The 16,435-nt window shown below is 39.1% G+C and overlaps 1 protein-coding gene across 1 annotated transcript in view; it reads left to right on the plus strand.

The window, feature by feature from the left end:
• LYPLAL1 (lysophospholipase like 1) overlaps positions 1-8,946 on the plus strand; it is a 42,604-nt gene extending 33,658 nt beyond the window's left edge. The window contains exons 4-5 of the mRNA XM_077759531.1: positions 5,022-5,137; positions 5,895-8,946. Coding sequence (XP_077615657.1) covers positions 5,022-5,137; positions 5,895-6,134 — 356 coding nt within the window. The 3' untranslated portion in view covers positions 6,135-8,946. The remainder of the gene's footprint in view (positions 1-5,021; positions 5,138-5,894) is intronic.
• The last annotated feature ends 7,489 nt before the right edge of the window (positions 8,947-16,435 follow it).

The following is a 16,435-nucleotide window of genomic DNA, read 5'->3' on the forward strand; positions in this document are numbered from 1 at the left end:
TTACTAATATGTTCACATTCTGTCTTGTGATGTGATTTTTAAATCTTTGCATATTAAAAGATCCCCTTTAATGATCCTAGCTCAATATTTTTTATAAAATATTTTCCTTTTGCTCTATTTATGAATTTTGAAGCTTTTTTCAATTATTGGTGCAGCTAAAATTACCTAGAACTTCATTGTCCAATAGGATAGTCCTTAGCCACATGTGACTATTTAAACTTAAATTTAAGCTAGTTAAAATTAAATAAAATTAAACATTTAGTTCCTTAGTCACACTGATCACATTTAATATGTTCCTTAGATACATTTGGCAAAAATATAATTCAAGCTCTTGCATTACTCCAAAAAATAAAACTTTGTTCCTATAGCCTTGGTTATCTATAACATAGGGATTTCTTTTACTTTTTTTATTTTTCATTTATTTTATTTATGTATTTATTTTTTTACATTTATTTATTTCTGAGAGACAGAGAGAGCACAAGAGGGGGAAGGACAGAGAGAGAGGGAGACACAGAATCCAAAGCAGATTCCAGGGTCTGAGCTGTCAGCACAGTGCCCGACGCAGGGATTGAACTCACAGACTGAGAGATCATGACCTGAGCTGAAGTCGGAGGTTTAACCAACTGAGCTACCCAGGCACCCCTATAGGGATTTCTTTTAAATCATGGCCATATTTTCACTTTCTGTCTTGACCACAGTACCTAAGTCTGAATTGTCTGCCTTGCAACTGTTGACATTTTTCTAANACATCCCTCCCTCTCCCCAGCTATTTTCCCCTTTCTTCTCCCCCATGGTCCTCCGTTAAGTTTGTCCTAATCCACCTATAACTGCAAACATATGGTATCTGTCCTTCTCTGCCTGACTTATTTCGCTCAGCATAACACCCTCAGGTTCCATCCATGTGGCTACACATGGCCAGATTTCATTCTTTCTCATTGCCATGTAGTAGTAATCCATTGTCTATACAATCACATCTTCCTGATCTATTTGTCAGTTGATGGACACTTAGGCTCTTTCCATGTTTTGGCTATTGTTGAGAGTGCTGCTATGAACATTGGGGTACATGTGCCCCTATGCATCAGCACTCCGGTATCCCTTGGGTAAATTCCTAGCAGTGCTACTGCTGGGTCATAGGGGAGTTCTATTGTTAATTTTTTGAGTAACCTCCATACTGTTTTCTGGAGGGGCTGCACCAGTTTACATTCCTACTAACAGTGTAAGAGGGTGCCCGTTTCTCCACACCCTCAGCAGCATATATAGTCTCCTAATTTGTTCATTTTAGCCACTCTGACCGGCATGATGGGTATAAGAGATTTTAAAAATTAGACATACACTTCGAGATTGCATTAGTGGGTCTAGGGCTGAGTCTGGGAATCTCTATTTTTAAGGAGCCAGATTTAGGAATCATTAGCCTAGGACACACTAACAGTTTACTCCTACATTTTCTAAGCTTTACTTGTATTATCAATTCAGATCACCAGACAGCTATATTTCCTGATGATATAAATTTGTCCCCTTACAGAAATATTCTTATGGGACCACAATTGACATTTACTCACTTATTTGATGCAATACTTATTAAGTGCCTACTCTGTGCCAGGCATTATTCTAAGCATGGGGAGGGTACATCAGTGAATAAAACAGACAAAAACCCCTGTTCACATGAACCTTCTTAGACTACTGAATGTTGTCTTTATCTCCTGGACTTTTTATAAAAGAATCAAGAACAGAATTGGCTATATGTAAAATGTCTGGTTTTGAGTTTTATTTTCAATGAAGATCTATCTACTTGATAAATTCCACCCAAGAACTCAGTGCTAGGAAGTTTCTAGTGTGATTTGGCATGATGCCTTCTGTTGAAGAATGCTGTTTTGCTACAGGGAAGCAGTTGGAAGTTGAGTTGCACCCCTAATTGCTGCTGCTCCCCCATATTATGGTCTGTGTCCCTCTTTCTCGTTCCTTCTGGATCTCTCATTCTTCCAGCAACCCCCTCTGGCCTCCCTCACGTTTTGCCCTCATTTTAGAGATGTAGTTTTATTGTTAAGAGCATGTTTGCTTATAAGCAACCTTGAAGTTCATTTTGTAAGTAAATTGGGGAAAGGGGAGATCTGAACCAACAAAGGAAGAAAACGTTTGCTAAGATTTGTTCTGTGAACTTTACAGAAGGCTAAAATTTATTCTGCAAGATGTAGATTCCTATTCTCAAACTGAAAGTAGGCTTCTGTTTTTACAGTAACTGTAAACTTTGAAAGTCCTTGTTTCAGCTTTGCACGTGATTATTGAACATTGAAATATTATAGATTTAAAAACTTGGTGAAGACCATAGAGATCCAGGAGTGCAACTATCTAATCTGATTGGAAATGAGATCCTGGATTTTAAGTAATTACCCAAAGATGCTCAGCTACAGTGTCACTGGTAGGATTGGAACTCAGTTTCCTTTACTTCCACAGGGTCCTCTCTCCACCAGACTTTGAATCAGAAAATGTGTCATGTCCTTTTAAATACGATACATTTAAGAGATATTTGTAAACTTTGTATTATTCTCATCCCATAATATATGCTTTCTAACTAAACAGACTGTATTGAGTTGTCACTGTGTACCAGCAACTGTACTTACCACGGAGCAGGTGAAATGGGGAGGCCCCCTCCTCAGCACGTGCTCACCAGACAGTGGAGACAGTTTGCTGAGCTCCCTCGTGAGCTCGCAAGCACGATGTGATGCTGGAAGAAAGAACTGTTTCTTACCCTCAAAGATTTAACCACTGGTTTTTAAATCTGTAATATACAAATGCTTAATGATCACTTGTAGAGTCCAATCTAGAGTCCAATCTAAATATAATTAAATTATATTTAATAAATTAAAACATATTTATGTATTTATTAATACAACATGATAGTTGTATTTAAAGAATCATTTGCTTTATAACCCACATACTGTATTACATCAAAAACCTTGAGAAGCAAAGAAAAGTCTATAACTAGAACTGGGACAAAACCCAGGAAGTTTAGAATTCTTTCTTTTTACTTACAGTAAATGTTTATCAGAAACGCTAATCTTGTCTTTAGTAGTAAGCTCTTCATATCCAAATGGAGCATGCCCAAGGTTCATTAATCTACACATTCATAGGTAATTGGAGCTCAGTGTTGTTGGTTTTTTTTTGAGGTTTATTTATTTTGAGAGAGAGAGAGAAAACACGCCCATGGGGGAGGGGCAGAGAGAGAGAGAGGGAAAGAGAATCCCAAGCAGGCTGTCAGTGCAGAGCTCATCTCTGCCTAGCGTTCGAACTATGAGATCAGGACATGAGCCAAAATCAAGAGTCTGAGCCACCCAGGCACCACAGAGCCCAGTGGTTTTTAACCTTTCTGGGAATTTGAGGCACATATGCAACTTTCACAGTCAATTTTAAGATGTGCATACTGCCTCTGCCCCTGCTCAGCCCATTCATGATCTTTAGCCATATCTGCATCCGTGGCTGGTGTGGGGGCTATTTTGAAAGAGCCTTTCAAGTGGTTTTCATCCATGGTGCACTTCTGCTACTGATGAGACCCTATTATTTCCCTCTGGTATGTTGAAAACCACAGATGTAATATTTATCATACACTGTAATTATTTACATATTATGCACTTCTTAAAAATCTAAACTTTCCCAACCTAGTAATCTTCACTCATACATTGTATCCTGGGTCCAAAATGATACTGTCAGCTGGCCCAATAATACTATTAAGCATTATTAAGTAAATAAATAAAATATAAAAATACATAAACAAAATTTAAAAGCAGTTCTGTTTTAATAAATACCAGAGGATAGTAGAGAGTACATTAAAGTCTCTTGCAAGCGATCTAGATTCCAAAAGTCCTAGCTCTACAGCTAAAATTAGAGGTGCATCCTTAAGCAGGTCACCTAATCTTGGGCCTCCGTCCACTTCATCTGTAAAAGTAGATTATAGTAAATTCAAATTTATAGTCTCTAAGGACTCAGCTTTACACTTTTTTGAGTGAAATAAAGCAAGAGGCTGGAAGTGAGGAGATCTGGGTTCTGTGCCAGTGTGTATTCTTGATTTTCCATAGGTGTGTGGCTATGCGATTCACTTTCTATATTTCTCACAAAATGTAAATAAAACGCCTTTTAACTCTCACTCAGGGTTCGGAATGCCTCCCAGGTCTCTAGCCTGAAGTTGGGCCACCAGGTCATGTACTGGTCTCCATATCCTGTGATGTCTCTGGCGCCCCCTTGAGGAGAAGGGCCCGTGTATTTTCCTGTATGTGCTACGGAAGGGAGCACAAGACCATGTATTTTAGACTGCCTATCTTCAGTGACCAGCACAGTGGTTGGCACATAAAAGACAATAAAAGTTTGTTAAATGAGTAAATTATGTTTTTATTTATAAATAAATATTTATTTATTTATAAACTTGAAAAAGTTTATATAGGTACATGCATTTGAATTATACCATCACAAATCAGTTTCCAAAACGATATTGTAATTTAGAGATGTTTTAACAGGCTCACCAAATTTTTTATCATCTTCCCTAAAAAATCACTAAGCATCTATTATATGGCAGACACTAGAAATTTAACTCCTCATGGGGCTCGGAGCTTGGCAAGGAAGACAGAAAAATACATGTTATTAATTCTGGTTGCAGCGTAAGGACTCCTATAACACAAGTATAAGCAAAATGTAAGTAGACATTAGAAGTTTAAATAAATAACACTTGTACTATGACTCATATTTTGAATTATGATAAATATTTTTACTCGTTGAACATGATTTCTTTGTTTAATTCCAGCTCTTTTTAAAACAAGTCTCTTTACCAATGATGACACAGATGGGCCAGTGTCATTTATGCATTGCAGTACTTTTTTTTAATGAGATCTAAAGTAGACTAAATTTCTTTTTAGCACTGTATCTCCACATATTTTAAAACATGCATGGAAGACTGTCCCAGATGTATCTTGTTCTAAGTTATTGTTGCATATATTCTGACATTTTGTGATGAAGTGAATATTGGCTTCTTTCAGGAGGATTTTCTATGGGAGGGTGCATGGCAATGCATTTAGCATATAGAAATCATCAAGATGTGGCAGGAGTATTTGCTCTTTCTAGTTTTCTGAATAAAACATCTGCTGTTTACCAGGTAAGTTCCAGATTTTAAAAACAAAACAAAAGAGCGTGAAATAATCACACATTGAAATTAAAACAAAATTTATAATCAAGCAATAACGGTCGACACACAGACAACTCCTGGGACCCATCCCCAGTTAGTCATATTGAATATTCCATCCAGTCATTCATGTTCAGGAAATACTATAGAAAGAATATTGTTAAGCATAGTGTTCAAGAGGAAAGGATACAAATCATCTGTATCCCTTATAAATAATAAAAATATAGATGATTAGAGCCAGGTATGTTTTTTATGTCATGAACGTAATCGAAACAAATGATCGGTTACATTCCTGACAGCTGTTTCATAGCAACATGATAATATATACGAATACAGTATTATAGTGTCGTAACTTCATACCAGCAGTAAAAACAGCAGGTACAGAAATGAAAACTAGAATGTAACTCTTCCCTTGACTGTCCCTGTATTCCTCTCTCTCTCCACTCTCCATGTAAAGTGTGTCTTACAGAGTCACACAGTTTCTTCAGGAAGCGCTTTGACCGTGTTTGAGATGGTCCTTTGTGGAGTCAGTGCTGGTCACTGACAGCCGTAGCTCACAGGGTGCCAGCAACCAGCTGAGTCCCCAGGCCAAGACCACCAGTGTGCACCTTACACCGCACCACCGTGTTTCCCTTTAAAAATTGGAAGTTTTCTGCTCTGTCTGATTTCCAAGAATGATGTTCTTAAAAGAGTCTCTTAAACTTTTCCATTTTTATATCCTGTTCTGTAGGCTCTTCAGGAAAGTGATGGTGTACTCCCTGAATTATTCCAGTGTCACGGTACTACAGATGAGTTAGTTCCTCACTCTTGGGGTGAAGAGACAAACTCAATGTTAAAGTCCCTAGGAGTGAGCACAATGTTCCACAGTTTCCCAGGTGTTTACCATGAGCTGAGCAAAGCTGAGCTAGAAAAACTGAAGTCATGGATACTTAAAAAGCTTCCAGGAGAAATGGAAAAGCAAAATGAATGAATCAAGATTGACTTGTTGATCTATTTGTAATGTCTTTGTGAAAAGTGGGTTTTACTGCCAAATTATACTTTGATAAGTGATAATTAAAATATTATTAATATCACATTTACTTATTTACTATTTATTGAAATGCTTAGCACCACAGAGAGTAGCCTCATCTTATAAATGGTAAACATTAATTTAGACAGACATCTGTGTATTACTTTTTGGGTACATTTGTAAATATTTGGAGACCTTGAAATAATTAAATGATTAAATTTAAAAAATAATATAAAGTTAGTTCAGGTAAGGGCAATGAGAAAACATGAAAAGGCTTAACATGGCATTTTATTTAAAACAGTGTCCTCTTTTGTTTCCAAATATTTGGGAATATATTAGATGTATTCATTATTGATTTCTAATTTAAATCCATAGTGGCCAGAGAGCATATGCTGTTTATTATTTTGTCTGTATTCATGAAGGTTATTGGCTTGAAGTTTTGTTATTAATTTGTTTAGTACTTTTTTTGGTCTGGTTTTTGTATCAGGGTAATACTGACCTGAGGTGTTTTCTCCTCTTCTATTTTTTGGGGAGAAATTGCATAGAATTGGTATTAATTTTTACTTTAAATTTTTGTTGAAATTCTCTAGTGAAACCATCTGAGCCTGGAGATTTCTTTTATCTCATGACAGTGTACCTGCAAGTTTATTATACCACCTCATACTTACATACACTACACGTACTTACTTACATATAAGAACCTTCCATTTTCCCCTTCCTGGTCTTTATGCTATTTTTCCCACTTTACTTGTAAATAGCATGTACCATAAATCTCACAACACACTAATACTCTCTTATTTAAAGTCAGCTTTCCTTTAAATCAACCTTAATAATGAGGAAAAAATCTTATATATCTACCTGTGTAATTACCACTTACGGTGCTCTTAAGTTATTTTTGTGCTGATAATATCTCTCTGAGATCCTTTTCATTCTGCTTGAAGAACATCCTTTAAATAATTCCAGTACAAATTTGCTGGCAATGGATTCTTTCAGCTTCTTTGTCTAAGGAAGCCTGTATTTTGCATTAGTATTGAAAAGATACTTTCACTAGGTATGAAATTCTGGCTTAACATTTTTTCCTTCAATATTTTAAACATGGTGTTCCACTATCTTCTTGCTAACTTTATTTCACTCAGTAAATCTTCTGTTGTTATTATCTTTGTTCTTCTACATTTAATTTTTTTTTTACTCTTGATGTTTTTAAGAGTTTATCACTGATTTTGAACTTGTGATATATATTGGGCTGGTTTTTCATGTTTTTTATCCTTGTGGTTCCGTCTCATCTTTTTGTGTGGTTCTTTTGTTTCACATCATCTCCTCGCACACATGTGGTGATCAGTACTCTGCTGAGTAATCCAGGTAGACCATCCTGGGTTTCTGGAGTTCTCCTTCTGTGCAATGTCCTCTTCTCTGGGACCCTTTCTCACAAACTCGGGCCACGCTGATATACTCAGACTCTTAGCTCTGCTTCTCAACATAGGAATCCTTCAAGCTTAGCCTCCTCCGCCCTGTGGCCTGGGATATCTCTCAAGGACAAGCTGGGGCCATTTATAAGGCTCACCTCATTTCCTCCCCTTTCTGTCAGAGAACACTGTCTTTTACTGCCCGATGTCCAGTACTTTGAAAAAGTATGTTTCCAGTATTTTGCCATTTTTTTGGTTGTTTCAGATGAAAGAACAAAGTCATCCCATGTATTATGTCAGTGGCTGGAAGCTCCACTAAATTATCCTTTAAAGAGATTTAATTTTCTTTAATTCTTTTTTGTTTTCTTTTTCAGTGCTCTTCATTCCGTAATGTGGTTTCAGATTTCCATATGCTATCATTTTCCTTTTGCCTGAAATACTTTGACATTTATGATAATGTGGATCTGCTGCTATTAAATTCTTCCAATGTTTGTATGTCTGAAAAAAGTCAGTTTATTTAAAGATTTATAGAATCTCTAGGTTGACAGGGTGGTTTTTTTCCTTTCATTACTTTATTTATTTTTTATTTTTTTAATGTTTATTTTTGAGAGAGAGAGACAGAGGGTAAGCAGGGGAGGGACAGAGATAGAGGGAGTTACAGAATCTGAAGCAGGCTCCAGGCTCCGAGCTGTCAGCACAGAGCCAGACATGGGGCTCGGACTCACTAGCTGAGACCATGACCTGAGCCGAAGTTGGAGGCTTAACCGACTGAGCCACCCAAGTGCCCCTTCCTTTTATTATTTTAAAGATTTTACACTACTGTCTTCTAGCTTGCATTTTTTTCTGCTGTTTTTCTAATCTTTTTTCCCTCTGGCTGCATTCATAATTTTCCCTATCTTTAGTTTTAAAGAGTTTGATTATGACTCGCTTTAGTGTTGTTTTTTCCATTTTCCTTGTGCCTAGAGTTTGTTGAGTTTCTGCTTTTTAGATCTGTGGATTTATAGTTTTTGTCACATTTTGGCCACAGTATTTTCAAATCTTTGTTTGCCTCTCCCTCTTCTCTTTTTTGGGAACTTCAGGCTTACGGATGCCTAATTCCTTTTTCCTTTCCTTTTCCTTGTTTTCCTTTTTTTTCTTTTTCATTCTTTAACTCTGCATTTCATTTTGGATAGTTTCTATTGCTGTGTCGTCAAGTTCGTTGATCTCCTGCAATGTTCATTAGTTATTAATCCTTCCACTTTATTTTTTATCTCAGATACTGCACATCTCTAGAAGTTCTATTTTTTTTATTTGTTGACTTTTATATTTAATATGCTTATACTCCACCTCCTTGAATGTATGGGATATAATTAAAGAACAATTGTAATATTCTTGAGTTGATCATCTCTGTCATTTGTTGGTTTGTGTCTATTAACTACTTTCTCTTTTCATTAAGGATGATATTTTCTTGCCTCCTTTGTATGCCTCATGATTTTTCATTAGGTCCCAAATATGGTGAGGTCTACCTCATTAAGTCCCGGACCATTTGCATTTCTATAAATATGAGCTTTGTCATGGAATGCAATTAAATTACCTAAAAAGTACTTAGAAACAGTTTGATCATTTCAGGCTTCCTTTTAAGCTTCCTGAGAGTTTCAGAGCAGTGTTTCTCCAGGACTAATGCAGTACATTTTGGGTAACCCATCTGGCACCTGCTGGATTGTGACGTTTTACACTCTGACTAGTGTATCACAAACTTCCCAGCCCTTTCTGAGCCCCAGGAATTGTTTCCTCTGATTCTTTCTGGTGATTCATGCTTCCCTCACAAACCTCTGATGGTTTGTACTCATTGAAGAGTTGAGGTGGGGGGGGAGGGGGGAAAGGCTCTGCAGATCCATGGCCCTCCCTGTGCAGCTCTCTCATGCTCTGCTCTGTGAATTCTTAGCCCCTCAACCTCTTTGGACGTAGGCTTTCCTGACTCTGTCTCCTCACCAGGCTCCACTGGTGTCTCCTTCCCCTCATTGCAGCCAGGAAACTGCCTTCACACAGTGAGCTGGGCATTTATAGACCTCACCTCATTTGTTCCCCTTCTTAAGGAACCGTCCGGTGCTGCCACAGTCCAGTGTCTGAGAGCATGCACATGGTTCCACTGTTTTGTGTGTCAGGTTGAAGAATAGATCTGGTCCCTGTATCTCCATCTTGATCCTCATGGTCATAAGCAGAAGTCTCTTTATTCCTGTTGTATTTGAAGTTATCGACTCTAAATATAAAGAGGGAGAGTGGGAGAGAAGAAGAGAGATTGATAATTTAATAATATCCAAAATCCCTTCAGAGAAGACTGTGCAGGGTTTTAATCATTCCAAGCTTTTACTGACCTTCATGTCCTTGAAGCTTTAAATGACTTGCCTTGAATATACACAGTATCACTCATGTTTAAAACCCTCATGGCTGCAATTTACCCTATGAGTACCATGTATATGTAGCATAAAGAAGGACATCGGGGCACCTTGGTGTTTCAGTCCATTAAGCGTGTTACTCTTGATTTCGGCTCAAGATTTGTGAGTTCAGTCCCCACGTTGGGCTCTGCACTGTCAGTGCTTGGGATTCTCTGTCTCCCTCTCTCTTTGCCCCTCCCCCAATCGCTCCCTATCTCTCAAAACAAATAAACATTTAAAAAAGGGGGGGCATCAGTCCTATACATGTCAAGTGTATACATCCCAAATATAGTATAAGGAAAGGAATCTAGATTTTTTTTTTTTTAAGAATGCCTGTCCTGTCACTTAATAATCATGTGTTCTGGCACAAACCTCTGCCTCTACAGTATACTCTTCTGTGAAATTGTTGTCTGAGGATCAAGCTATAGAGTATGTGTAACAGTCTTCAATCTACAATCCAATTCTGGTCCCCTACCTATTGGGCTAATCGGATATCCATTATGTTATGAGCATATGTTCAGGGGGAGGCCCTCCAGTCTCACTAACCTTGAGATACCTATTGTCCATATGCAAGTGGTCTCCTAAAGCCAGGTTTTTGCTCCAGCCTAAGGCTGGAAACACCAGGGTTTAAGGTTTTATCCTCCTAAAGAAACCACTCAGTCAGTCATTCCTTCCATGTCCCATTCAAAACCCTTCTGTTGCCCACATTAACATTTCTGAAGGCAAGGGAGAAGTAAAATGGCAACAAGAACAAAACGTAAATCATAATAAATTCTATATGTTTATGTTAGGGAGACTGGAATGTTGCAAAGGAGGAGAGAGACAGCTAGGATATGAGTGAGTTTATTTCTTCTGTTTGAATTTTTATAATGTGTTTTATTACTTTTATGATCTTAAGTTAAATGTTTATTGACAGTATTTTTTCTCAGCTGAAATCTGAATAAGAAAAATCATCATCAACAGTAAGGAATTTAAATGATTCTTTATAAGAGGTTGAGTATTCCATTTGAAGTGTAACAAAATGAACTGAGAACAAAATATAAAGCAGATGACAATATATAGTACTTTGATACATAGAAAAAAATGGTCCAGATACCATTTGGTCAGAATATATTTAAGTAAAGCCTATATCATATAAAAGATATTTCTTGGGGCACCTGGGTGGCTCAGTTGGGTAAGCATGCAACTCTTTCAGTTCAGATCATGATCTCACAGTACTTGAGTTTGAGCCTTGTATCTGGCCCTGTGCTGGTGGCAGCACAGAGCCTAATTGGGATTCCCTCTCTCTCCCTCTGTCTCTCTCTCTGCTCCCTCACTCACTCATGTTGTCTCTCTTCCTCTCTCAGAATAAACTTTTTTAAAAAAGGTATTTTTTGATACAAGAAGACAGAATTACCAAAGCGATGCAAACATTTCAATACCCAAACTGTGCAAACATCTCAAGGAAATTCAGATTATATGCTACATGAAGACAGTTGGTTCACAAAACTGAGTAATTTTAACACATGAAGAGTTATAATTGTATTTACAGAGAAGAAATGTGCTATTGCTGTTATGTATCTTATAATTTTACTTTCCAGTTTACCCTTTAAAAATATGTTTCTGTGGATATGCACGTGCAAACTCCTCTAAAGTAGCCTTAGCATACTCCTACACTGAAGGTAAGATGCAAACCCATGCATGGGATGTCTCTGTCATATTTGTTAAATTCTCCCATTTAGCTGCCACCAAATCAATTCAATTCGTTCCATACAACACTGAATTAAGACTACTATGAACAGGACTCTAAGCACCAGAATGAGGCCACCCAGTAGCACTGAACTCAAGAGTGCACCCCAAGTTTCTGGTCCCATCCAGCTGAACAAATCCCATGGACCATTAAGCGTTTACCTTAACAGGCCAGCTTCTTTCTCCTTAAGTTTCTGTATTGACCTTCCCACTTGGTCATTAACATTAATCCAGGCATCACAGGATGTAATGACACAGACTCCACCTTGGCCTATAAAGATACCACCTAGGTCAATGTATCCTCCACAACCTCATGGCCATGAATTGCATTGGTTCTGAATGTTTCCGGGAGCAAGAGAAATATCATTGATCATTTTAGCTAAAGACAACATTTCTAATTAGAGGATTCCCACTGTAGAGATCATAGCCCTTAGGCTATACATGAAGAACAAGTTAGTATTCCTCTGTAGAAAGCTTTCTTGAATAACAATAGCTTGGGGCACCTGGTGGCTCAGTCAGGTAAGCTTCCAACTTCAGCTCAGGTCATGATCTCATGGTCCATTGGGCTCTGTGCTGACAGCCCGGAGCCTGGTACCTGCCTTGGATTCTGTGTCTCCTTCTCTCTGCTCCTCCCTGCCTCTCAGAAATAAACATTTAAAAAAAAAAATTTTTTTTAAAGAATAATCTTGGAGAGATCTCTATAATCATGTGATCTATATGAACTATTTGTGGTATATCCTAAAACACTTGAAAATCTCATGAAAGATTAAAAGCGACCATTTTTTCCAGAGAGACAATACCTACTTTACAATCATTCAGCTCCCTAAAATGAGAGCAACGTCAGTCAAGGGCACAGGTGAGCAGGTCTCCAACGTGAACTCCTTTGTCCAGCTGGTAAGCCTTAAAGTTTCACATTCAGTTCAGTAATTGAGTCTAGTCCTTGCTTTTGTGGAGAATGCCCAGGGACAGTCACCCTGTGCTGCTTGTGCACATCACCAACTGGGTGGCATTTGCCCATACCATTGAATGACCAAGAGACAGCTATGGGAATGTGTGTGGGGAATATATCTGAAAAGTGTGTTGATCAGTGTTTTTTGTTTTTGTTAAGGGAAGGGTTTGGAACTGGGGCCATCCTCTACTTTGGTTAGACTTCTTAGTAATGTTGAGAAGAATGGCAACCAAATGTTGAATCTTGTGTTGAGGGATGGCCAACCCAGCAGTCAATTAAATTTTAAGGTGCTTATAATACTTTGAGAAAACCACACCAGGGTATTTTCCATCTTGAGGAAAGCTTTGGGGATGGTTCTGAAAGACAGTGATCACTAATTACTGTCCCGTTTTCCCCTAGAAACTTCATGGGTCTGAGGTATTGTCAGTTTCCAGAATTGCTGCTTTCCCTCCTCTTAACATGTAACTATGTCCTAATCCAGTAACTGTCACTCCAGCTTTCCCTCCTCCTTCCCATATCTTTTGTCCAGAAGAGTTGGGTACAAGATGGACAAGGATATTTTATAAAACTTACAGAGACCCATTGTGCCCCACAACTTGGGTCCACATAGACTACCATAAGGAGACTTGGCAAGCACTAGTGCTCAAAGAGTTAGTGATTATCTTTTTGATCTAAGACCTTATCAGCACAACAAAATCCATCTCTGTGAACCAAAAATAAGTTTGAATCCCCTGCCTCCTTTTGGCTAAGCAGTCTTCCAGAACGTGTACCAACAAGGCCCACATGGGGTTGTCATTAGGAAAAAGAAAAAGACTCATACTCAAGAATGATCAGGAAGATACCTGAATTTTCAAAATAGCTCTATACAGTGTCCAAACACTTTCTTTCTGACTCTAATAGAGAAAATCTCTGAGAAGAGATCCCTTTCTGCAGACAGTTGCATTCATTAACCAAACTGCCTTACTAAGGTGTGCAGATCAGAATAAAGTGAGAAAAGTAGAGCCAGACATTTCCGTCCAAATCAGTTTTTGAGGAGAATGCCCCAATGCTCAACAACACCAGATCCCAGCAACTTGCAGGGAATGTGAAAAGCCCATTGAATACCTAACTATCAGCCCATTGTTGAATTGTTTTGTGATAAAAGGCATTCTCAGACTGGATGTGGTCCAGAAATATAAGCCAAAAATATAACACAGATTAATTTCACAAGCCACAATCGTGTGACCAGTATAAACTTATCAGACTAGAACAGCAACACATAACCTGAAAAAGTGTTAATAGCAATGAGCCACCACTTATAACCCCAAGAAGAGGTCAAAGATCAGATGTAATTAACATGTTAGGAATAAGTACTGGCAATGCTCCATGCTGTGTGGTTACCTTCACTGGCAGACAACTGGGTCAAATTTTGTTAGGACTCAAAATTTGGCAATGGTCGCCTAGGCTTCTCAAACGGGATCTTTTACTTTGTATCCAATATAATAGTTGATGTGTTACCATGTCTGGTATGATGATGTTTCAACTAAGCAACAGTGGCAGTGTGGGCAGTTCAGACTCAACCGGCAGCTTGATTCTAGTCAGTTTTAATAGAAAATGGGTCTACCTACATGAGTGACCCAGAAGGTTCAATTGGCAGCCACTATTTGTCTCCTCAGTTAGCACTGCCAAAGAGTGAGGGTGTCTTTAATATTCCAGTCTGTAGTTTTCTTTTTCTTTTTTTTAAATTTTTTCTTAACGTTTATTTTTGAGGGACAGAAAGAGACATAGCATGGGCAGGGAAGGGGCAGAGACAGAGGGAGACACAGAATCTGAAGCAGGCTCCAGGCTCTGAACTGTCAGCACAGAGCCAAACATAGGGCTCAAACCCATGAACTGTGAGATCAGGACCTGAGCCGAAGTCAGACGCTTAACCGATTGAGCCATCTAGGCGCCCCAGTCCTTAGTTTTCTAAGTAACAATCCAATAGGCTGTGGCAATGACCCAAGAACCAGTAAAAATATAGTGAGTTTTACCAAGAGTAGTATTTGTCAGAGCTATAAGAACAGCCTTGAGCTCTGCCTAATGAGTGGAATGACCATGTCCATTTTCAGTTCTGAACAGTTGGCCCTGAGGCTGAACAGTTGCAGCTGCCCGGTGGACACCATCAGATTTCAGCTTAGCCAAACCATCAGCAAAGCAAGCCCAAGCATTATAGACAAACTCTGTGAACCAAGGGTCCCACTGAGCCAGCGACTTTGCTGCAGGTGGTAGAATGGAATAGCTGCCATTTTTTTCATGTAGAGCCAGGATGCCGCTGAGGCCAGGCCAGCTGCATTCTTGAATGCACCATTGCCATTACTGGATCCTTTTCACTTTGTTAGTCATTGAGTCTGAGTCTATCCACCCCCAAATAGAAATATCAAATTATAGTCACAGTTCCCCCAGGGGTCAAGCACTCAGTTTCAACAAGAGCCCCAGTAAACTAATAGCCGCTTTTCAAAAGAGGTAAAACTAGTAGCTATGTTGAGGAGGCAATGAGTCCAAACCCCAAGGGGCATCTCCAAGTGGAGGTTACCGCCCTTCGCCAGAGGCTCCAATTGGCAATATGGTCAGTCATGGAAACTTGTAGTTCAAAGGGATTGTAGAAGACTGAGGGCCCCAGAAGTATTAGCACTTCTCTACATCCATGTCTTTCCAATCAGGCGAAACCGTCTTGGTACTTCTGAGTATTTGCATACAAGCATGTAAAACACCAGTACCAATTCTATTTTCAGCCATGGAACCCAGAACAGCAGTACCTTAAATAACACAGAGGGCTCCACCCCAGAGTTCATGTTAACTTTCCTTCCCCACTGTGAACTCTGCCCCAACCCCGTTAATTGAATTTGGGCATACCTTCATCACATGTGACCCAGTAAAATGGTGCCAGTATTCACAAGAGCCACAAAACTTTGAATCCGTTTCTTTCCCCATATTCCCCAACACACTCAATAGATTGTGGCCTTCCATCCCCTTTGGGAACAGGGGATATCATCCTTGCCCTAACCTCCTTTCTCCTTAAACCAACTGAGGTCAGTGAAAGAAGGGATGGGTCACAGGGGTGCAAAGAGAGAGAGGGCTCCACACAGTAAGCAAATCACCTCTCAGTTTGGAGAGGCATGGCAGCTACTTACAAAAATTTATTTTGATTTCAGTTTCTCACTCTTCATGGAATCAGCCTCCTCACATTGTAAATCAAATATAGGACAATAAAAGCATTAACGCCAGTCAGTCAATGCCTCTCTGTGGTGTTCCATGGGAAATTGTTTTAGGAAAATTTTCTGAGAGGCCCAAAGTTCCCAAAAAGCTGGTAGATTACATCCACTGCAAAACAAAACAAAACAAAACAAACAAAAAGCTCTGAGGCCTTTTACCACCATTTTCAAATGGATCTAGGTTGACCTGATAGACCACTGAACAGGCTGAGTCATAAGATGGCCCCATGGTTCTGCTTCCCTTTAACAAGCGTCCTGCACAGTTCCCTCCATCTTCCAGGCAAACCAGCGAAGGTTCTAAAGATTTGCCCAGTCTCTGCTTGTAGGGAGTGTGATTTTCCTGCCTTCACACTCAGTGCAGGTATGTGCCTCTGTAACTGTGGTCAGAAACGGGGCAGAACCTTCTGCCTGTTCAGATCAAATGTTAGCGCTAGTTATTCTGAAGGGGTGGCCCTGAAGCTGTCCTCCCACTTGGAGAATTAGCAACAACCAGGCACCATTTGGCTAGTTGTTTGGACCCCTTTCCTCAGCCCAT

This window comes from Crocuta crocuta, unplaced genomic scaffold, assembly GCF_008692635.1.
Source record: "Crocuta crocuta isolate KB4526 unplaced genomic scaffold, BGI_CrCroc_1.0 scaffold556, whole genome shotgun sequence".
Lineage (NCBI taxonomy): Eukaryota > Metazoa > Chordata > Mammalia > Carnivora > Hyaenidae > Crocuta > Crocuta crocuta.